The sequence below is a fragment of the Bos grunniens genome, chromosome 2 (genome assembly GCF_055505025.1).
Source record: "Bos grunniens cultivar Pamir isolate PY7600 chromosome 2, Bosgru_T2T1.0, whole genome shotgun sequence".
NCBI lineage: Eukaryota > Metazoa > Chordata > Mammalia > Artiodactyla > Bovidae > Bos > Bos grunniens.
This window is the reverse complement of record NC_141166.1, coordinates 14,782,596-14,802,235: the sequence shown is the minus strand read 5'-3', so window position 1 is coordinate 14,802,235 and position 19,640 is coordinate 14,782,596. Positions and strand designations below refer to the sequence as shown.

The following is a 19,640-nucleotide window of genomic DNA, read 5'->3' as shown; positions in this document are numbered from 1 at the left end:
TAACTGAGCAACAGAGATAAAAAGAATAAAAGTGCCCACTTAGACAAACGCTTGAAAAAGGTTATCAGGAGCACAATGTGGGCTTTTTCTCCGAAGGCTGAAATAAGGAAAGAAATGAAATCTTTTGTGTTGTGGGGAGGAAGGCCAGGCTGCTCCATGGAGAGGGGTCTCCTTCAGCTGAAAGCTACCAGGGACAAAACCATCCGTAAGGTGTGTCTCAGGGGTGAGAGGAGGCTTCCTCGGGCCCCCGCCCCACTCCAGGCTCCCACCGCCTCCGCCCCGGGCCTAGGTACCTGCCGCCAGCGGCTGCACTCTCCGTTTCATCCCAGAAAATCTTCCCAGAATAACCATCTGACCATGTCACTGCTCTGCTCTGCACCTTGCAGCACCACCCCTTGAACAGCTCACACCTTCACCACCTCTCCCCTGCTCAGAAACCCTCCATGGCTCCCCTCTACCCTGAGAATTATCTGGTCTCCTGTGAGACTCAGGCCCAGCCCATCTCTCCAAAGCCCACACCCGTTCCTGGCCCTCACATACTCTCAGCACACCAGCCTCCCTACTTTCTCACTGGTCTTCAAACACCTTGCTCTCCTTCTCTGGCTCACACGCCATGTCCTCTCTCGTGGGCATTTTCACTCTTGATCCAGCCGACTCCCGCTGACAGGTGCCGTGGCTTCACCCGCTTGGGGCCCCCATGCGCTGATGCTGACGCCCCCGACTTCGAGCTCCTTAGAATTGGCCCGCGTCCCTGGCCCACCACTTCCCAGCCCCCAGTGAACTACCCCAGCACATCAATATCTATCTGTCATCCCCACAAATGGAAGGGGCCAGTGACCTGGCGATGGACATCACGAGGGCAAGAACCAGACTCAGGGGCCCCCAACCAGGAGCTTCTTCGTCCCCCTGCACTTGGCCGTGTGCCTTCAGAGATGAGCAGGCTGTTTCATCTGAGCCCGACAGCTGCCTTTTCCATCTGCTGAATGAGGAGCCAGGGCCTATAGGGGAATGACTTGCCCAGGCCCACAGGAGCCCCATGGCTTCTGCAGTTCAGCGGATCCGGGCCAGCTTGGCCAACGTTAGAGGACATACTCTTCCCCACTGCACCCTGGGGCCCAGAGCAGGTGCCAAGTCTGTAGCAATTAGTGGAGTGTGGTGACAAGTGCTTCAGCAGACCCTGGAAGACCTCAGGGTGGGCGCTGGTAAGACGAGAGGCAGCCTCTCAGCCACCCACACGACCCCCTCCCCCACAACTTGACTCTGGCCTCATCACTTAACACCGCTCCAGGGCCCCTTTTCTGACCCCCCAAGGCTCCCTTTCCCCAAAGCCCCACCTTCCTCTATAACCCCACCCTCAGGCTCTCCATGACCGAGTCGCAGAGCCAGGACCCTTCTGTCTGATCTTTGAGGTCCCCCATGGTCTGGCTCCTCAGCCCCCTCTGCCCTGACGTTGTTCCCAGCCACCAGAGTGGTCCCCAATCAGGAAGGGGCCCACCTAGAGGGGGAAAGGGCAAAGACATGGGAGGCACACGCACTGGCTTCTTTATTGGCAGAGTCTGCGAGACTCAGTAAGGCACGGAGTCCAGGAAGGGGATGGGCCGTCCCGGGGTGTGTGGTCAGGAAGACCGGGGCCTCAGTGCCGGGCACCCCATCACAGTGAGCACTTCCGCTCTGAGCAGCTCTCAGTGTTTCTCTCCTTCAAGACCCTCTCCTGGGGAGCTTTAGAACAAGGGGCCCTTTTTTCTCAAGAGGGTGAATGTGGGCAAGTAGGGGCAAGGGGAAGGAGGCGGCAGCTTGAGTGGAGAGCTGGGGCAGTGGCAGGGAGGGATCTGATGCTTGTCCTCCCTGAAGGCACTAAGAACAGAGGGGCCCAGCTCAGGGGCAAGCCCTGGAGGCGGGTGGGGGCTCAGCCTGCTATCACCAGCCCCAAGGCACCAGGTTGGACCAGCTGCATGGGGCTGCCTCAGCTGAAGTCGCGGTTGGGCAGGAGGAGGGGGGCTACCAGGGTCCACAGATAGAGGAGTAGCCCCGTCCAGCTGGCGCAGATCTTCACCCACACGGCAGTCCATGTGCTGATCATCTTCCGGGTCTCACCAGGTCTGGAACACACCATCATCCCAGTGAGCCTGGCCTCGACCTTAGGATCCAGTTGTGACCCCTGACTTCACCTCTGGCTCTCACCCTGTAGCTCTAGTCCTATCTCTGATATATTTGACACTTGGCCTTGTTGTGGTTGCCGTTCAGTTGCTAAGTCTGACTCTGCAAACCCAGGGACTGCAGCACACCAGGCCTCCTCTGTCCTCCACTATCTCCCAGAGTTTGCTCAAATTCACGTCCGTTGAGTTGGACCATCTCATCCTCTGCAGCCCCCTTTTCCTTTTGCCTTCAGTCTTTCCCAGCATCAGGGTCTTTTCCAGTGAGTAGGCTCTTCGCATCAGGTGGCCAAAGAATTGGAGCTTCAGCTTCAGGCCTTAAGACCCCAAATACAGTTCTTGACCTTGTACTGTAGACCTGACCCTGACTTCAGTTACAACCCTGACCCTAGTCCTGGTGTAATATTGTGACCTGACTCTGGTCACTAACCTTGTGATCCTGATTCTGTGACCTCATTCCTGGTCCCTGACTTTGGGACCCTGAAGCACCCGACTTTAGTCTTGACTCTGAACCTCAATCCCATAATCCCAAGCCTGAGTTTATGACTACAGTTCTGGTATCTCTGACCTCAATTCTGACCCTTGGCCCTGTTCCCGGAGTCCTGGCCTCTAATCTTGTTACTCTGATCTTCGCTCTCTGACTTGGCTGCTTCAGTCCTGGCTTTCTGGCCTTGAAACTCCAATTTTAACCAAATGACCAAATCTGTCATTTGAGACAGAGTTGAGAGTCCCAACTTTCAACTTCATGACCCTGTTCTTGACCCTGTGACTTTGATTCTGACCCCACACCCTGCTCCTAACCCTCCAACCATGAATCCCAAATGTGATCCCACAACCCCAAACACTACGCCTGATCTGCAAACTTGGTCTGCCCTGCCCAGGCCCAGCCTCACCTCCTGTGAGCCCCACTTCTCAGGCATTCAGCGAAGGTACCAGCTACTGACCAGACCAGGCACTGGCAGGGAAACTGAGGCAGAGATGGGGCAGGCTCCCTGGAGGGTCCTAGAGAGACACCTCCCTGCCCAAGTCTTGAGCAGGGGCCAGGAAAGCCCCAGCATGGGCCGGAGGGAAGGCATGTGGCACACGCGCTGTGGGCAGGAAGGCTCCGTCCACGTACCTGTACCAGTTGGTGAGCGTCATCATGATATGGACAGAAGCGAGCACCAGACACAGGTGGAAGAAGGAGTAGCTGTAGGTGACACCGTCCTGCTCGTTGTCGAAGGCCCGGCCCTCGGAGACCACCACCTGCTGCTGCGTGGCGCCCAGCACAGGCGGGCACTCCTCCGTCTGCATCAGGCTGTTCACCTGCCGGTGGTCTGAGGAGCGCAGACTATGGGAGGTGGGGGGAGAACGTGGGTACAGCTGTCGGACCATCACCACCAAGGTGAGCAACTGGGCAGCGCCAGGGGGCCTCACACACCATGGCACTGGTCACAGTGACCATGGGCACCAGGGTCCCTGAGCCTCGGGAGCCAGTGACCTGGTGGTTAGGCCCACAGCCCTGGAGTTAACAAATTGCCTTGACTCTCAACTCTACCCCTACTTCCTGTGTGACCTTAGGCAAGACACTTAACCTCTCTGAGCCTCTGATTCCTTGTCTATAAAATCAGAGGCAACAGTACCTCCCTTACAGGGCTGGTGAGGATTAAATGGAGTATCACTGTGAACTCCTGGCACTGTGCCTGGCACAGAGTAGACACCAAATAAACGACCTCTGTTATTCTGATTGTTTATCTGCCATTTCAGTAAGCACGCGTGGAGAATCTAGTATTGCAAAGGCTCATCCCACGTATTATATAATGTTCGCAGTAATGCTCACCTGCTGTTACATTTGGTTTCCTTTTATTCATTTTAAGTAAGTAGGGTTACCTATTGCCTGCTTTTCATAATAAAAATAACAGTGATGATTTTTTATCATTGCTTTTCTATAGTGAGGTCTTGACATTTTTAACTATATTGAATAGTTCGAGACACATATACATTTTGAAGACCCAACACATATCTTGAAAAAAAGTGAATGAAGACCTGGATTCCAGCCCATTCCATCACATTGAGAAAGCACCGCCTGCTGAGCTTGGTGTCCTGGCTCCCACACCCTCCCGTCACTTGTGGCTCAGGGCTCCCAATCATGATTCCTTCCCAGAGACCAGCCCCTACCCCCACCCTCTGCTTACCTGATGAAGACAGTGCACAGGATGAAGACGACGAGACCCACGATGCTTGGCGCGTCCCACCAGTGGGTCTCATAGCCCTCGGGGCCTGCCAGGACCGTCCCGTTGCCAAAGTGGGTCAGCAGGTGAGGGTTGCATTTCTGATCTGGGGATGGGAGCATGGTCACCCTCAGCCCACGCAGGCCAGGTCTGAGCAGCCAGGGAGCCCAGAAGATGGGCTCAGATGGACAGACAGGCACACAACCTACCGTCCAAGTCCTGGCGACAGCACTTAGACAAAACAACAGAGACAGCTCCAGGAATGATGGGGTCCTCCCCACTCCCAGAAGGACTGAGTCTTGGAATGGGCGGGGGCTGGGGTCCCTGACATCTTTGAAGGTCCCCAGCCTAGGAAGAAGACCAGGCCTCCCGGAACCCAGGCGTCTACTCACCGGGGACATTGGACAAGGCCAACCAGGTGACAAACATGGTGTAGAGTGTGATGACTGAGGCCTGCAGCAGACCTGAGTTGGGCTGGGCATCCTGGCGAAAGCGGCCCATCAGTGTGACTCTTGCCAAACCCGGTACACCCCACCCGACCCCCACCTAGCCCACTCACACCCAAGCGGGGGACCTCAGAAACCCCCACCACCCTGGCGCCATCCCACCCCACACCTTTTGGGAGAACATACCATCTGGGCCACCCACTGCCCAACCTTGCCCACCCAAAGGTGAAGCCCTAATTTTTTCTCTTAACCGATTACCCGACTTGTTCCCCCGCTGAGAAAACCCTTCAAGGGCGGCATCTCTTCACACTTCGAGTTAAAGCTCTCTTCCCTTTACCCCACCTCCATCCTCACCTGGCCACTACACCCCCCACGGCCCACCCTGTCCCCGCCACCCCCTCCCTGCTGACTGCTCCTCAGCCACAGCGGCCACCTCTCTGTCTCAGCCTCCGCCTAGTCCTCGCCAACCTCAGGGCCTTTGCACTCACCATGCCCTCCTCCCAACATGCTGCTCCCTCACATCTCTGCACTGGCAGCCCCTCTAGAATTCAGGCTTCCGCTTACACAAGACCCCCCAGAAGGCCCTGAAAACCCTGACTGCAGAAGCCCCTGGCCCTGCCAGCCCACCTCCCTTTCAGCCCACACTCCATTTATTTCTCTACATAGCACTTTCTACCCAAAGTTATCTCACCTGGCCTCATTTCCTCACCTGGCTTGTTCCTTCCCAGTCCCCACCATACACACACACACACTTGAAAATATGAATCTGAACTCTACGATTAATAGCATAGGCTCTGGAGCCAGTCTGCCTGGGTTCAAATCCCAGTTCCACCCCTTACTAGCCATGTGACCTTAGGCAAAGTCTCTTTCCTCCGTTAAGCCTCTATTTCCTCATCTGGAAAGTGGGGATGACGATGGTGCGAGGACTGAATGACATAATAGATGCTGTTAACTGTCAGCTATTATTATTCCTCCTCTTGCTCACAGCTGTATCCCCAACATCTAGAAGAGTGCCTGGTACATAGTGAGTGCCCAAGAGGTATTTGCTGAACGAGTACTGATTGCTGTGTGACCTGGAACAGAGGCATCACCCTCTCTGGGCTTCCAATTTCTCACTGGCAAAAGGAAGCTCTGGCCCAAAGGAAGGTTCCCAACCTTTCTGCTGAGGACCCTCAAAGACTATCTAAGCTACCTTTGAAACCACCGATGGGCTGATATCCCAAAATGAAATACCACTGGACTCAGAAGGCCTCCTTTCTGAAGAACAAAAGATGGCCTTGGCAGCCCCCACCCATTATCCTAGACAGTCTGAGACTGGAAACTGGAACTGCACCTTCTACCACCACTTCTTGAGGTCACTTAGTGACCTTTCCTAATATTCTCCTGATTTGCATAAAAACTGATAGCACTGAAATAATGATAACAACAGCCAATGTCTGATGGATATCAGTAAGCCAGGCACTGTTTTGTGTTCACAAACATGGTCTCCATCTTGAGAATAAATCCAAAAACTGTTATTGTCCCCATTTAACATCTGAGATGAGAGAGGCACAGGGAGGTTAAGGCACTTTCCCAAAGACAGCCAGCATGTAAATGCAAGAGTCGAGACTCTCACCCAGGGAGGCTGACCTGGGAGCCCACGCTCTTGGCCCCAGCCTCTGTGATGGAGAGACCCGGCTCCCAGCCCCCAAGGTTCCTACAAGAAATCCCACACACCGAGGGGCCTGGTTTCAGGTTGGGCAGAGACAGGCCGGGCTCTCACCTGGATCTTGGGCAGAACGGCAACGATGGAGACACAGACACAGAGAGTGAGGTTGAGGCCAATGAAAACCTTGCCCTCGTAGCAGGCACCGGGCTGGGTGTAGTAGACGAACAGCAGCGCCACGGCCGTGATCGACAGCGCGTAGAAGAGGAGGGTGAAGAAGAAGAGGCCTGGGAGGGAGGGGCAGCAGCAGGTGGGTCTGGAGGCACAAGGACCCCCGTCCCTCATCGGGCAGTCATCTGGTCTAGGGTCCCAGCTTCCTCCTCCAAGGAGTGCCTGCTAAACTTCTGTCCTCATCCAGTCTTTCTAAGCACCCACCCCACCCTGAACTAAAATGATTCACGTGCCACAAATAAGGTCACCATAAGTATAAAGACAATGAATAGAGAACAGTCTTTCAAAGAGTGAACTAGATGCGTGGTGATCAGGGAGGTGGGACAACCAAACCAACCCCAAGTGAGCCTTTCTTCTCGACCGATTTTATCAATCTGAAGAAGGACCCATTCTGCTGCTGGGGATTCAATAACCAGGGGTGATTTGAAGTCTGGTCTGGCTGGGTGTGGTCAATTCTGCAGGGCTTGTACCACCGGCCCCCTCCAGGGCCCTCCAGCGCAGCTCTCATCTGACCCACCTCAGCCGCCCGGATCAGCTGCCCTGCCCATACATACCCTTCTCTCCATCTGCCACGGACGGCTCCGTTCCTGTCCTAAGGCAGGAGGCAGCCTGAGATGCCCTCCAGGTCGCCGTCCTTCAGGGACCCCCTCCTCAGTTAGCTCAGCCCCTGCACGAGGCCACAGGGTAGCACTGACCTGCATACCAGGCTCGGGAGTCACGCTCCTCGGCCTTGCACAGCCACCGCTGGTTCCAGGAGTGCGCAAAGTCAATGAGCAGCAGTAGCTGGATGAGGAGGAAGATGAAGGAGCCCACGACACCGAAGTAGAACCAGACTGGGTGGGGAGAGGGGAGGGAAGCAAGGCGGTCCGGCCGTAGGGCAGCAGCCTAGGGCAGGCACCCTCCAGGGTCTCTTCTCACGCTCACTTTCACACATTCAACAGTCATTCATGCCACACCCTGTATTGATGTCCCCTCCCTCAGGGAGCCCCAGGCCACACACAGAGATGCTTTGTAGCAGGGTCAAGGCAGGTCCCCTTAACCCCCAGAACTGCCCAAAGGCCACGTGGCCAAGCACCAGAGTCCTGTCTCCTGGGTGCAAACAGCAGTACCCACCAGTGCTTGTTCCTCTTGGTAGCCCCCATCCCTCCCCACCAAGGCCACCTACTGTTGGAAAAGGAGCCATCAGGGATGTAGAAGGCACCCACAGTGATGCCCACGAAAATCAGGAACTTAAAGAACCAAAACCTATGGTGCAAAAATGGGTAGGTCAGACTAGAGAGCTGAATAGGGAGAGAGGAAAAGCTGGCCCCCCAGAATCCCACCCTCACAGGACAAGTACTGGGAGAGATGGCAGGGACTTTCTGATGATCTGATGGGCACAGAGAGTCTGTCCTGGCCTTAAAAAAAGTCCCGAGGGGCAGAGGGAAGGACCAATTAGGGGTGAGGATGGCTACCCGGGTTCTAGCCCCAACTATGCCACTGAATTGTTGTGAAACCGAAGGCATGTATCATCTTTCCTGGGCTTTATTTCCTCATCTGAGAAATGGGTATTGCTCAATGAACTGATCTCTGTGCTGCGTCCTCCTGGCTTCGGCAGCTCCTCAGTCTGAAGGTAGGGTCTAGAGACAGGCAGAGGATGGGGAAATCCACTGTGGGAGGGCCTCAGGGTGCAGGTGGGGCCCCCTCCTCACCCGTTCTGGATGGCAGCCCTGGGGTCTCGACTGCTGCGCACGCAGACCATAAGCAAAGAGAAAAGGAAGAAGAAGGCCGCCATAGCAAAGCACATGCGGTAGACGGCGCGGTGGCCGAGCAGGGAGCCACAGTCGATGTGGCCCTGCAGGACGACGTGGGATCCGGTCCCCTCGTTACACACCCAGGGCAGCTGTGGAGATAGACAGAGCAGCTGGAATACCCCACCCCACCCAGTACCCAAGGTGACTCTGCCCAGGCCTCCCCCCACCAAGGCAAGAGGTTCTCCAGGCCTGGGCTAGACGGCAGTCTGTCCCTCCCACCTCCATCCACCACCCATCTCCATTCCCACCCACCTTTGCCGCTCAAGTCCCGTGAGTGAACCCCCCAGGGACAGACGTCCAGTTAGATCTTGTTAATTTCCCTACTATCATCTCACAACCTCAGGACTACACCGCACTGTCCAAGGCAGGATTTTCCAAAGCGCTCTCCCATTACCAGTTACATCAGAATCCACTGAGGTCCCCTGTCCTATGGAACTAGAGTCTCTAGGGTGGAGTTTGAGATTCTGCATTTCTAGCACACTCCCCAGGGGATTCATGCCTCTGTGCACACTAGCATGTCAGAACCTCTGGCCTCATTGTGTCACTGGCTATGAAATATTGAGACGGAGGGAAGACAAGACCCTCAAAACTGGGCTTATGCATCAAAGTGGGGAGAGCCTGCCCTGGGCCACTGTCTGGCGTGGGGGCAGTAACGATTCATGAGACTCCCCAAGGGGACCATGGCTTATGAGAAACGAGGAGGATCAAACCCTCCTCCCAGTGTGAAGAAACACCCCCCTAATGTCAAGCTTGGATCAGTTGGTGCGCTGGGCACTCCTGCCCATCTCTTTTTTTTTTTTTTTTTAACTTTTTGGCTTTTTTATAAGCAGTTGCACCGCGGGCTCAAGGTTAACATGTTCCACCAAACATCAAACTGGTGTTTCTTGAAAACTGGGCGTCTGGCTAAAATGAATCTCCAGGTTCCCTGGTAATTGACAATCGTGTTCCTTTATGGATGGGGGGGGCTAACAGCCAAGGATGGTGCCAGGATGGGGGTGGGGTGTGCAAATGGAGCTAAGGGAGAGGTGGGCTTTGGGGAACACGGAGGGGGTTTCATCCTCAGCGGTCCACTGGTTTTCATTTGTGATTCACTCCAAACCCTCCCTGTCCTGCCCACCTCTTGATCAGCTGGGCCCCCTGGTAGCTGAGCCTTCGCCAGGTCCCGCGGGCTGCTCACCTTGTAGAGCTGGCTCTCCACGCCAGGACTCAGCATGATGACGCACACCAGCACCCCGAGGAAGAGGAAGACCGTGAAGAAGAGGCGGCTCAGCGTGGAGTTGTGGCTACAGGGGCAGCAGCTGCACAGGATGCAGGGGGCAGAGCCGCAGAGGCAGGACGCCTGCAGGGAGGGCGGGGATGGCACCTTACTCTCTGCCTCCTCTCCCTTTTCCCGCCCGAGCACGCGGCATCCTCCTGGGGCCCACTGCCTGCTGCCTGGTCAATATCTCCAAACCTACGCAGAGCCCTCCCATGCCACGTTATGGAAGGATTCCTATTCCCCAGATGTCATCCCATTTAACTTTCAAGCCCAAGGGAAGAGGCAAAGCAGACAAAGGCTGGAAGAGGCTGGGTCGCCCAAGGACACACAGCCAGCAAGCAACAGAACGCAGATTCAAACCGGGCTCTATCCTCAGGGGTTACTGTGGCTTCGGAGAGAGACAGCTGAGGTCACACTGTTTCTTATTTCAGATGAAGCAGAGTGGAAAAAAAAGTCCAGAAGGCCAAGCCTGTCGCTAGTTAGCCATGTAACCTTATACAGTTCATTTACTCTCTCTTAACCTCAGGTTCCTCTTTCATAAAATGGAAATCAGAGGGTACCTGGTTCTCACATGGTAGTTTTAAGAATAAAATCAGGATTTTAAATTCTAACTCCCTCAGGCTCCCTGTCCTCCTTCCCTGCTTTTCTCCAAAGGACTTAGACAACCACCTGATTGGCTTCACATTGACTCACGGTACCTGCCTCTCACTGTTAACCTGTGAGCTCCACCAGGGCAGGGGGGTTTGTCTGTTTTGTTCATAGTGGAGGTGCCAGAAATGGGAACCAGGCCTGACATATCATGGGGAGTTCAGGGACTATCTGTTGAATGAGAGTTAAGTGTCTGGCATGGTACCAGACATATGTTAAGACCTCAAGAAACAGCAGGTGCTGATCACTCAACATCTGCTGAATGAACGGAATGAAGGATATGAGAGGTTGGGATTCCCGCCCTGGGGCTGCACCAGTTTGGACAGCAGAGACGTCCAACCCCTTCTGTCTCAGGCACCTCTGCCCTCTGTCAGGCCCTCCCTTCCAGGGGTTGGCTGAAATCGCTTAGGGGCTGGTGATGCCACTCCATTCGTAGCTGTAGCCTCACCCCACAGAAGCCAGTTCCACAGCCCAGCCTTGGAGGAAACGGGGCCACATCCAAATATCTGTGGGTCACAGTTTCTCTTCCTCCAAACAGCTCTGACTCCTCATTCAGGTATGTGAGAGTTGGGAGGGCAAGAGACACCGGTCCCACCCTCCTGGAGTTTTCAAGGGTAGGAAAGCGACTCACCACTTCCTTACACCTGTCATGGTAAGTGCTGCCATGAGAGTGACCAGCGGGGGCCTAGTTTAGATGGGAGGTGGCGAGTCACTGCCCTGAAGGGATGCCATTTAAACTGAGAGCTGAACAGTGAGGACTCACTCTGCTGGCCAAGACGAAGAAAGAGTGTTCCAGACAAAAGGAAGAGAGCCTGCAGTGGCTCTGGGGGCGGGCAGGAGCTGAGTGTTGGAGGAAGGAAAAGAAGGCCTTGTGGCCAAAGCTTTAACAGCAAGTGCGTAGTGAGGTCAGCCAGGCTGGTGGGGCCTGGCAGCCACGTACAGGACCCTGGTGTTCTTCCTATGAGCAACGGGCCTCCATTGCCATTGGGCACCACGTCCCAAGGAGGAGAGGGACAGGAACAGCCTTCTACTAAGTGACCAGCTTTGCAGAGAGAGGCTGAAAGGGTCCCTTGCTCCTCTGAGGCCCTGTCCCCCGCTTTCTGGACTGGTCTCAGGGGCACCGCACACTCTGCTCGTGGTGCAGCTGCCTTCCCGTCTCCTCCCTCCTCTCCCCTCAGACTGGAAAGGCCCCTGGGAATGCCCCTTGTAACCTATCTCTCTCACCCACAAAGCCAAGCACAGCATGGATGCTAAATGAAATGCCTGCAGAAGGAAATTCTCCCTTGGGGTCCAAATCATAACAATCCACCCATCCATCAATTTCTGGTTGTATCTTGCAAACCCCGCCCATAGCCTTGACTCCTATCCATGGCTACCTGGGCGGTGGGGTGGTGAGAAGATAAGCAAATGACAGAAATAGTGTTTTATAAGCCATAAAGAGCATTCTGAGATCAGAGAGATTAATAGACTTGCCAGAAATCACACAGCAAGTGGATGGCAGTAATAATAGTGATGGCTTCCGTTTATGATGAGTTACTCTGTCCCAGACACTGGTGAGCACTTTGTCTAGACTAAGCCTCACTGACACTATGAAGTATGCTGTAACCTCCCATTTATAAACGGGGAAACTGAAACTCAGGGAGATAGCACGACCAAGGTCACGTTGCAAGTAAGCTGAGGAGCTGGGATTTGAGATCAAGTCTGTCTGCACCAGGGTCTGCTAAGTCATGGATGGCAGTCTCATTTAATTTCAAATGAAAACAATGAAAGTTTTTTTTTCACCCAGCAATGAAAACAATCCCTCCAGTGCCCAAGAAAACCAAGGGAGGCCAACAGGCACTGTTCATGGGGTTAAAAAGCAGAGACATTATTTTGCCAACAAAGGTCGTATAGTCAAAGCTATGGTTTTTCTAGTAATAATGTATGGATGTGAAAGTTGGACCATAAAGAAGGCAGAGTGCTGAAGAATTGATGTTTTTGAACTGTGGTGTTGGAAAAGACCCTTGAGAGTCCCTTAGACTGCAAGAAGATCAAACTAGTCAATCCTAAAGGAAATCGATCCTGAATATTCACTGAAAGGACTGATGCTGAAGCTAAAGTTCCAAAACTTTGGCCACCAGATGCAAAAAGCTGACTCATTAGGAAAGACCCTGATGCTGGGAAAGATTGAAGGCAGGAGGAGAAGGGCACGACAGAGGACGTTATGGCTGGATGGCATCACCAACTCGATGGACATGAATTTGAGCAAGCTCTGGGAGACGGTGAAGGACAGGGAAGCCGACTCAAGTCGGACTTGACTGAGCAACTGAACAACAACAGGCACTGACCTCAGGAACCAAGTACCCAAGTACCCAGGTCAAGCTGGGCTCTGGCTTGTTACCATTTCCATCTGAGACGTTTGAGACACAAGAAAAACTGCCACACTGCAGTCAGGGAGGCTGCCTTTCAACTTACTCTGGTTCTTAGAGATCAAAATCCAGGTATTGCTGATACCTGAAATCTCAGGTTTCCAAGGACCTGGCTGGTAGCCAGAGAGACCAGGTTTGGGAGACAGAAATACACACAGCCCCTTCCTCCCACCCTGGCTGCTTCTGGAGCATCCTTGCAGTTGTTCATACATTCTGATCTCCACTCCGCACCTCTGGGGATCACTCCGACACAACTTCTTCCTATACAAATACCAGCCCACGGAGTAAAAGCAGACACCCGCACACACATATACACACGGATGTTCACAGTGACACTGTTCACATGAGGAAAACAATAGGGGGAAGCTGAAAATAACTAAATGCCCATCACTGCACCATGGTACTCCCCTCTTAGAGGGATCTCTCTACTGGATGGAGCAGATGTGTTGGTAACACTTAAATAGGCACATGAAACTAAATATAGTTAAATGTAAACTATATCCAATAAAATTGATTTTATTATTAAAAAAAACAAAAATTTTAAATTAAGAAAAAAAAAATAAAATAGGCACGAAGCTTTACGTTGCATGAACTTATCAGAATATCAAGAAACTGCAAATGACCTCTTTGCCCCACACCAGCAGACAGTGGTGGATGACTGACCCCATGGAATGGTACAGAAGCAGGAAAGATGACAATCTCTAGATTGACAGCAACACAGGCTATGCTTGGGATGCAATGTGAAAGGCCAAGGCAGGCTATTACACCATTCCTACACTCAGATTACAACACAGCCCTCCCCAAATGCACTCAGGGGCAAGGCAGCGATGGAAAAGCACCAGAACTTAGACTGGTGGAATCATAGCACCAGCCAGACTCTCAGAAAGGAGAACTCAGAACTCAGGAAACCCTGGGCCGGAGCGTCTATAAGCTGCAAGGTTCTGAGGCACCCCTGAACTAGCTGAGCCACCCTGCTACTGCTGCTAAGTCGCTTCAGTTGTGTCCGACTCTGTGTGACCCCACAGACGGCAGCCCACCAGGCTCCCCCGTCCCTGGGATTCTCCAGGCAAGTACACTGGAGTGGGTTGCCATTTCCTTCTCCAATGCATGAAAGTGAAAAGTGAAAGTGAAGTCGCTCAGTCGTGTCCGACTCTTGGCGACCCCATAGACTGCAGCCTACCAGGCTCCTCCGTCCATGGGATTTTCCAGGCAAGAGTACTGGAGTGGGGTGCCATCGCCTTCTCCGTGAGCCACCCTAGCCCGACATAAAACACAGGAGAGAAGAGGGCAGCCCAAAACTACTTCAAGCACACTTCCTTCCCCGACGCAATGTGAAGAGGAGAGGGCCCTGTCATGCCCCTGCCACCAGCTGGCAGGATGACCTTAGACAAGTCTCTTTTCTCCCCTGTGGGACTCAGTTTCCTCAGCCATAAAATGGGCTTCCAGGCAGGGCAGTGAAGCAACTTGGAGCCCATCAGACAGCCATGGGTTTCAGCAGCTTCCCCACTTCCTCAAATGTGGTGTCTGGTGCTTTACCACTGGCAGGCACTTACAGAGTTGCCACTGCACACCAGCTTCAGGCTAAGTCCCACAGAACCCTCCCGACATGCTGAGAGCTGGTACCACTGTGCACCCCACTTTACAGACAAGGAGAGAGGTTCTCAGTCACGCAGCTGAGAACAGACCAAGCCAGGATCCAGACCAACCAGTCTGATGTGAAGGTCTTTCATACTCCCTCACCTGTGGAAGGCCATCCCTAAGGATCTGCTGACCGTCCAGCTCACCCTGTGCTGACCTGCTTGGTGACTCCCATCCCCAGTGGGTCTACCTTATCCCCTCCTGGCCAGGACTCACCTTCAGTCCAGCACAAACACTGACCAAGAGGGCCACTTGTGGACTTCCCTGGTTGTGCAGTGGATAAGAACCCACCCGCCAATGAAGGGGACACGGGTTCGATTCCTGGTCTGGGAAGATTCCACGTGCCCCGGAGCAACGAAGCCCATGTGCCAAAACTACTGAGCCGGCGTTCGAGAGCCTGTGAGCTGCAACCACTGAAGACTGCTTGCCTAGAACCCGTCCGCAACAAGAGAAGCCACCACAATGAGAAGCCCTTACTTGGTGACTAGAGAGTAGCCTTACTTTCTGCAACTAGAGAAATGAAGTTGCAGTTCAGCAATGAAGACCCAGCAGAGCCAAAAATAGATACCTAAATAAAACTCTTTTTTTTTCTTTTTTTATAAAAGAGAGAGCCACTTGCATTCCCTACTTGCTGTGACAGATTTGCATCTGACCAAGGGGACCCATGTATGCCAAAATGTTCCCCCTAAAGATGCCTGACAACCCCTCATTAGAACTTCAGTCCTCTCAGGCAAGTGTCCATTGAAACACTGTTATTGGTTATCCAGCAGTGCCCAACAGCACCACTTAGTACTACGTGGCTGTGGGAAAATCGTCTTCTCTCTCTGATCCAGCTTCCTCAGCTGTGAATAATGTTAACTTCCTCACTGGGGTCGCTGTGAGGACTAAATGAAAAGATATATACAAAATGTTCACTACACCGCTGGGCTCTGAATTCTGGGCCTACAGTAAGGACCTAGTCAATGGCGGCTATCATCAGTATCACAATCTGCAAAATAAGTTAACTCTGTCATGGTGGGGGGGGAGTGGGATGGGTGGGTAATATGGCACGGGTGAAGGGCTCAGCACAGCACTTGGCATGCAGTAAGCACCCGGTAAACATCAGAATGCCAACAGGAGGCTCCTAACAGGAGGGGCAGGTCCCTTGCAGACATTAGATACCTGCAACCTGCCGAACCTCCTGATTCTACTCTGGGCCAACCCTGCCCCTCAGCACCCAGAATATGAAGGGAGGGGAGACGTGGGCAGAAGCCTAGACTAGGGATCAGATATTAATCCTGACTATGCAGATCTTCCTCCTTTTGCTGTGCAACCTTAAGCAAGTCGGCTAAACTCTCTGGGCTGCAACCTCCTCATCTATAACCCATCGGTTGGCGCTCACCTGTCTGGTGCCTTCTGATTCAGCATTGCAGGAGCCTGACTCACAGACCAGCAACTGGTTCCAGAGGGAATTCTCCACCCACCTTTTTAAAATGATAATAACAATAGCTCCTGTTTGGAGAGCTTACTGTATGCCAAGAACAAGGTGGGGCACTTTTAAATCTCGAGGGAGGCAGATGGAGAGACAGAGGCACCCGGAAATGGCAGGTTTCCTTTCAACAACCTCCCCCGCCCCCAGGCTAGCCCAGATAGAAGGAATTCTAGTCAACTCCAAGGAAACTCTCCCTCCCCAACCAGGAAGCAAACCCTTTCGGGCCAGAGCTCCAACCCAAACCTTGGTGTCACTGGGCAGGAAAAGACCTCAGGAATCAGCTCCTGCACAAGCACACGTGCGTGCACACACACACATACACCCTTCACAGATGGGAACATGGAGGCCCAGAGGGGACAAGGGTCCAGGGACCCACTCTATAGCCTCTCTGTGCAGACACCCTTCTCGGAAAATAGCTGTAAAGTACATCTCTCTAGATCCCCAGCTGTGGGCCCCAACACCCCCATCCTATCATTCACACACATCGGGGACAAAGGAAAGTTAAGTCTGGGATTCAGCAGCCACCAGAACCCCCTCCCCCTTCCTCTCCGCTCCTCTTTGTGTAGGGCAGAGGGGGAGGGGGCTGCCTGAATGAACCTCAGATTTAATGAAGGGAAGAGGGAAAGGAAAGGGGGCTGGGAAAAGGAGAAGGGGCCTCCCTGCCGGGGTCTGGCTGACACTCCTCCCCTCTGCTGGCAGCAGCGCCAACTGAGCCTGGCTGCTCCCCAGGTCCCCGAGCAGACGACCAGGTAGTCCCTCCCCGCCCCCACACACCCCACCCTCCCTCAGGTCCTGGGTTTCCCCACCCAGAGTTGGGCCGGTGTTGGCGTAACCCGTAAGACGGACTCAAGCTCGCTCAAGATCGGCTTAGAAAGGCAGAGAGGGTCTTCCTCCCCACCCCCGACTTCGGCCCTGGGGCCTAGGAGGGAAAGGTCTGGGGTTCACTGGAAAAGTGCCCAGGAAAAGCAGGGACAAGGCACAGAGAAACTGACAGCCCGGACAGACACGGAACCATAAAGACAAACAATGACAGATGTTAAGAGGCTTCGGACGGACAAAGACAGTCGGACGAACGAACGGACAGATATGAGACACATACAAAGGGACAAACTGAGGCAGACGGGCAGGGACAGACAGTCTGACTTGACACACACAGAAACAGAGGACACCCGGCAGAGAGGGGCAGGGACCGGCAGGCACACAAAGAGAGCGTCCGGGAGGCAGACGAGAGGCTCACTGCCAGGACGACTCCAAGTTGGGCCAACTGGGGCTGCAGCGCCCATGCCCTCCCCGAGCTCTGGGCCTCAGTCTCCCCGGTTCCCTGGAGGGGCGCCCGCCCAGGACACTCCCTTCCCCCCGCCCCGGGGCGCCCCACCCGTTCCCCCGCGGTAACCCGATCGCCGGACACCAGCCGTCTCCGGCGCCCGCGGGCCCGGGATGGGGGTGGGGGGACTCGATGAGCCGGGGTACCCGAGGAGCGAGGAGGCGGGGTGCGGGCCCAGAAAGACAAGTTTGGAGGAAGAAAAAAGAAGAAACTATTTGGAGGAAGAAGAAAAGACAAAAGTGCGAGCCCGAAGAAGGGGCAGGCGGCGCGGGCGGGCGACGGGGTCAGGACTCACGCAGCTGAGCAGGGAGCAGGCGCCCAGACAGGCCCCCATGTTTGCGGCGGCGCGGGTCGCGGGGTGCGGGCCGAGGGGCGCCGGCTCCCGTCCGGCTCCAGGCGGCCGGGGCTGGCCCCGCCCACCGGCCCCGCCCTGGCCCGGCTCCGCCCCACCTGCCGAAACCGCTCGCCGCTTTCCGGCGGTGTTCGGGGCCTCCCGGGACTCACCTGGGGCAGGTGCGCTGGGCTGGACCATAAGGAAAGTCGGGGTACCGGGGATTCCAGCTGCCGCGCAAGCCGCGCAACTGGACTCACGTCCGGATACAAAGTGATGGTTTGGAAATAGGGAGACCTGGGTTCGATTCCCGGAGAAGGCAATGGCACCCTACTCCAGTACTCTTGCCTGGAAGTACTCATCCCATGGATGGAGGAGCCTGGTAGGCTACAGTTCATGGGGTCGCTAAGAGTCGGACACGACTGAGCGACTTCCCTTTCACTTTTCACTTTCATGCATTGGAGAAGGAAATGGCAACCCACTCCAGTGTTCTTGCCTGGAGAATCCCAGGGACCGGGGAGCCTGGTGGGCTGCCGTCTATGGGGTCACACGGAGTCGGACACAACTGAAGCGACTTAGCAGCAGCAGCAGCAAGGTTCAATTCCCGGCGAGGCCACAACACGACCTCAACAACACTTCTCCCTACCCCAAGAGATGGTCACACGGGACTCCTCGGCGTTTGGCATAGCCTCTGCCCAATATCGAAGTGTTGCATGATTGGACAAAGAAATGGGCAAGTCACTTCTCCTCCCTGAGCCTCAGTTTCCCCGTCTGTGAAATGAGGATACCGTCTTCAAAGAGCCAAGTGTGTGCTCCCTGCCCCCGCTTCTAGGACACAGCCTTGCACCTGTCCTCCCCTCCATCCACCTGTTCTTCAAGCTCGACTCACTCCTGGCTTGGACCACATGCTCCCCAGAGCCCCCTGCACCTGGTGATTCATCACTCCCCAGAAACACCCAAACCTGGCCCCCAGCTAAGGAGCTCAGAGGGATGGGTGGGTCACATTCCTGCCAGACCATCCCGCAGAGAGGTGGGAGAAACCCAGATGCAGGGCTCTGTAATTACACTCACTTCACCCTCCAGCCCTCTCTCCTCACCCAACCACAGGTAAGATAATGTTAGGGAAGAAATCTGTGTGCCTCGAAGCTGGCCCCAGGGTCAGAGATCTGGGCCTGCCTACATCTTTGATGACTCAGCAAGCGCTAGCCTGAGCCATTCATTGTGTTGCAAACAAACCCTACACTTTCCCTCCTCCACACTTTTGTTCACAGGTTACCCTCCTCCTGAAAATTCCTTTTTATCCTCCTCTCAGCCCTTCAAACTCTTGGTCCTATCCCGTGTCTTCTCAGTGAAGAGGGCAGCCACTGCCCTGAAACCATTACCTGGCCCCAGTAGGGATAACTAGCCTCCTGCATCTCTGTGTTTCTAAAACATGGGACTCCTTTGTGGCCTCACAGATAACTAAAGTTACCACACAGCTAAGCTCATACCAAACTCTTCCACCTGCGTGCTGCGTGCTCAGTCATGTCTAACTCTTTGTGACCCTATGGACTGTAGCCCACCAGCTGCTCTGTCCATGGGATTATCCCGGCAAGAATACTGGAGTGGGTTACCATTTCCTCCTCCAGGGGATGTTCCAGACCCAGGGATCAAACCTGTGTCTCCTGCGGCTCCTGCATCAGCAGGCGGAATCTTTACCACTGAGCCACCTGGAAGCCCCAAACTCTCCCACCTATGTGGTCCCATTCAAGCCCTACAGTAACCCTGAGAAGTAGATTAACTCCCACTTCATCCCATTTTACAGATGAGGAAACAGGTTCAAAGAAGTAAAGTGATGTGCTAGATGTAAACTGAGCACTTAATACAAATCAGCTATGACTATTGTGGTTGCTACTATTGCTGCTTAAAGCCACACAGCTCAGAAGGGCAGCACTAGAAGACCACCCAATCTGGCCCCAGTCTCAGAACCCAAGGCCTGTCTCCAACATCCTATTGCCTCTGGGTGAAAGCAGACAATACCCACTGTGCCTATTTTTCTGTCCAATCATGTCTTCAGCCCTAGTCTGAGACCCTTAAGCGACGTT

At 54.2% G+C, this 19,640-nt stretch overlaps 1 protein-coding gene across 3 annotated transcripts; it reads right to left on the bottom strand.

Annotated features, from left to right (window-relative positions):
• Window positions 1-1,519: 1,519 nt before the first annotated feature.
• On the bottom strand, window positions 1,520-17,652 carry SERINC2 (serine incorporator 2). 3 transcript variants are annotated; one of them, XM_086333199.1, is made up of 11 exons: window positions 17,056-17,243; window positions 15,812-15,893; window positions 9,656-9,817; window positions 8,377-8,567; window positions 7,851-7,930; window positions 7,381-7,518; window positions 6,572-6,741; window positions 4,756-4,846; window positions 4,328-4,469; window positions 3,271-3,483; window positions 1,520-2,099 (listed from the first exon to the last, which is right to left on the bottom strand). In XM_086333199.1, exons 3-11 carry the CDS (start codon window positions 9,689-9,691, stop codon window positions 1,964-1,966), a joined length of 1,197 nt encoding a protein of 398 aa, XP_086189325.1. In that variant the 5' UTR covers window positions 9,692-9,817; window positions 15,812-15,893; window positions 17,056-17,243; the 3' UTR covers window positions 1,520-1,963. The 3 variants fall into 3 exon arrangements, with proteins under 3 accessions (XP_086189325.1, XP_086189336.1, XP_086189318.1); XM_086333210.1 differs by having other exon boundaries at window positions 17,139-17,242; XM_086333192.1 differs by lacking the exons at window positions 15,812-15,893; window positions 17,056-17,243 and adding an exon at window positions 17,521-17,652.
• Between the last annotated feature and the right edge of the window lie 1,988 nt (window positions 17,653-19,640).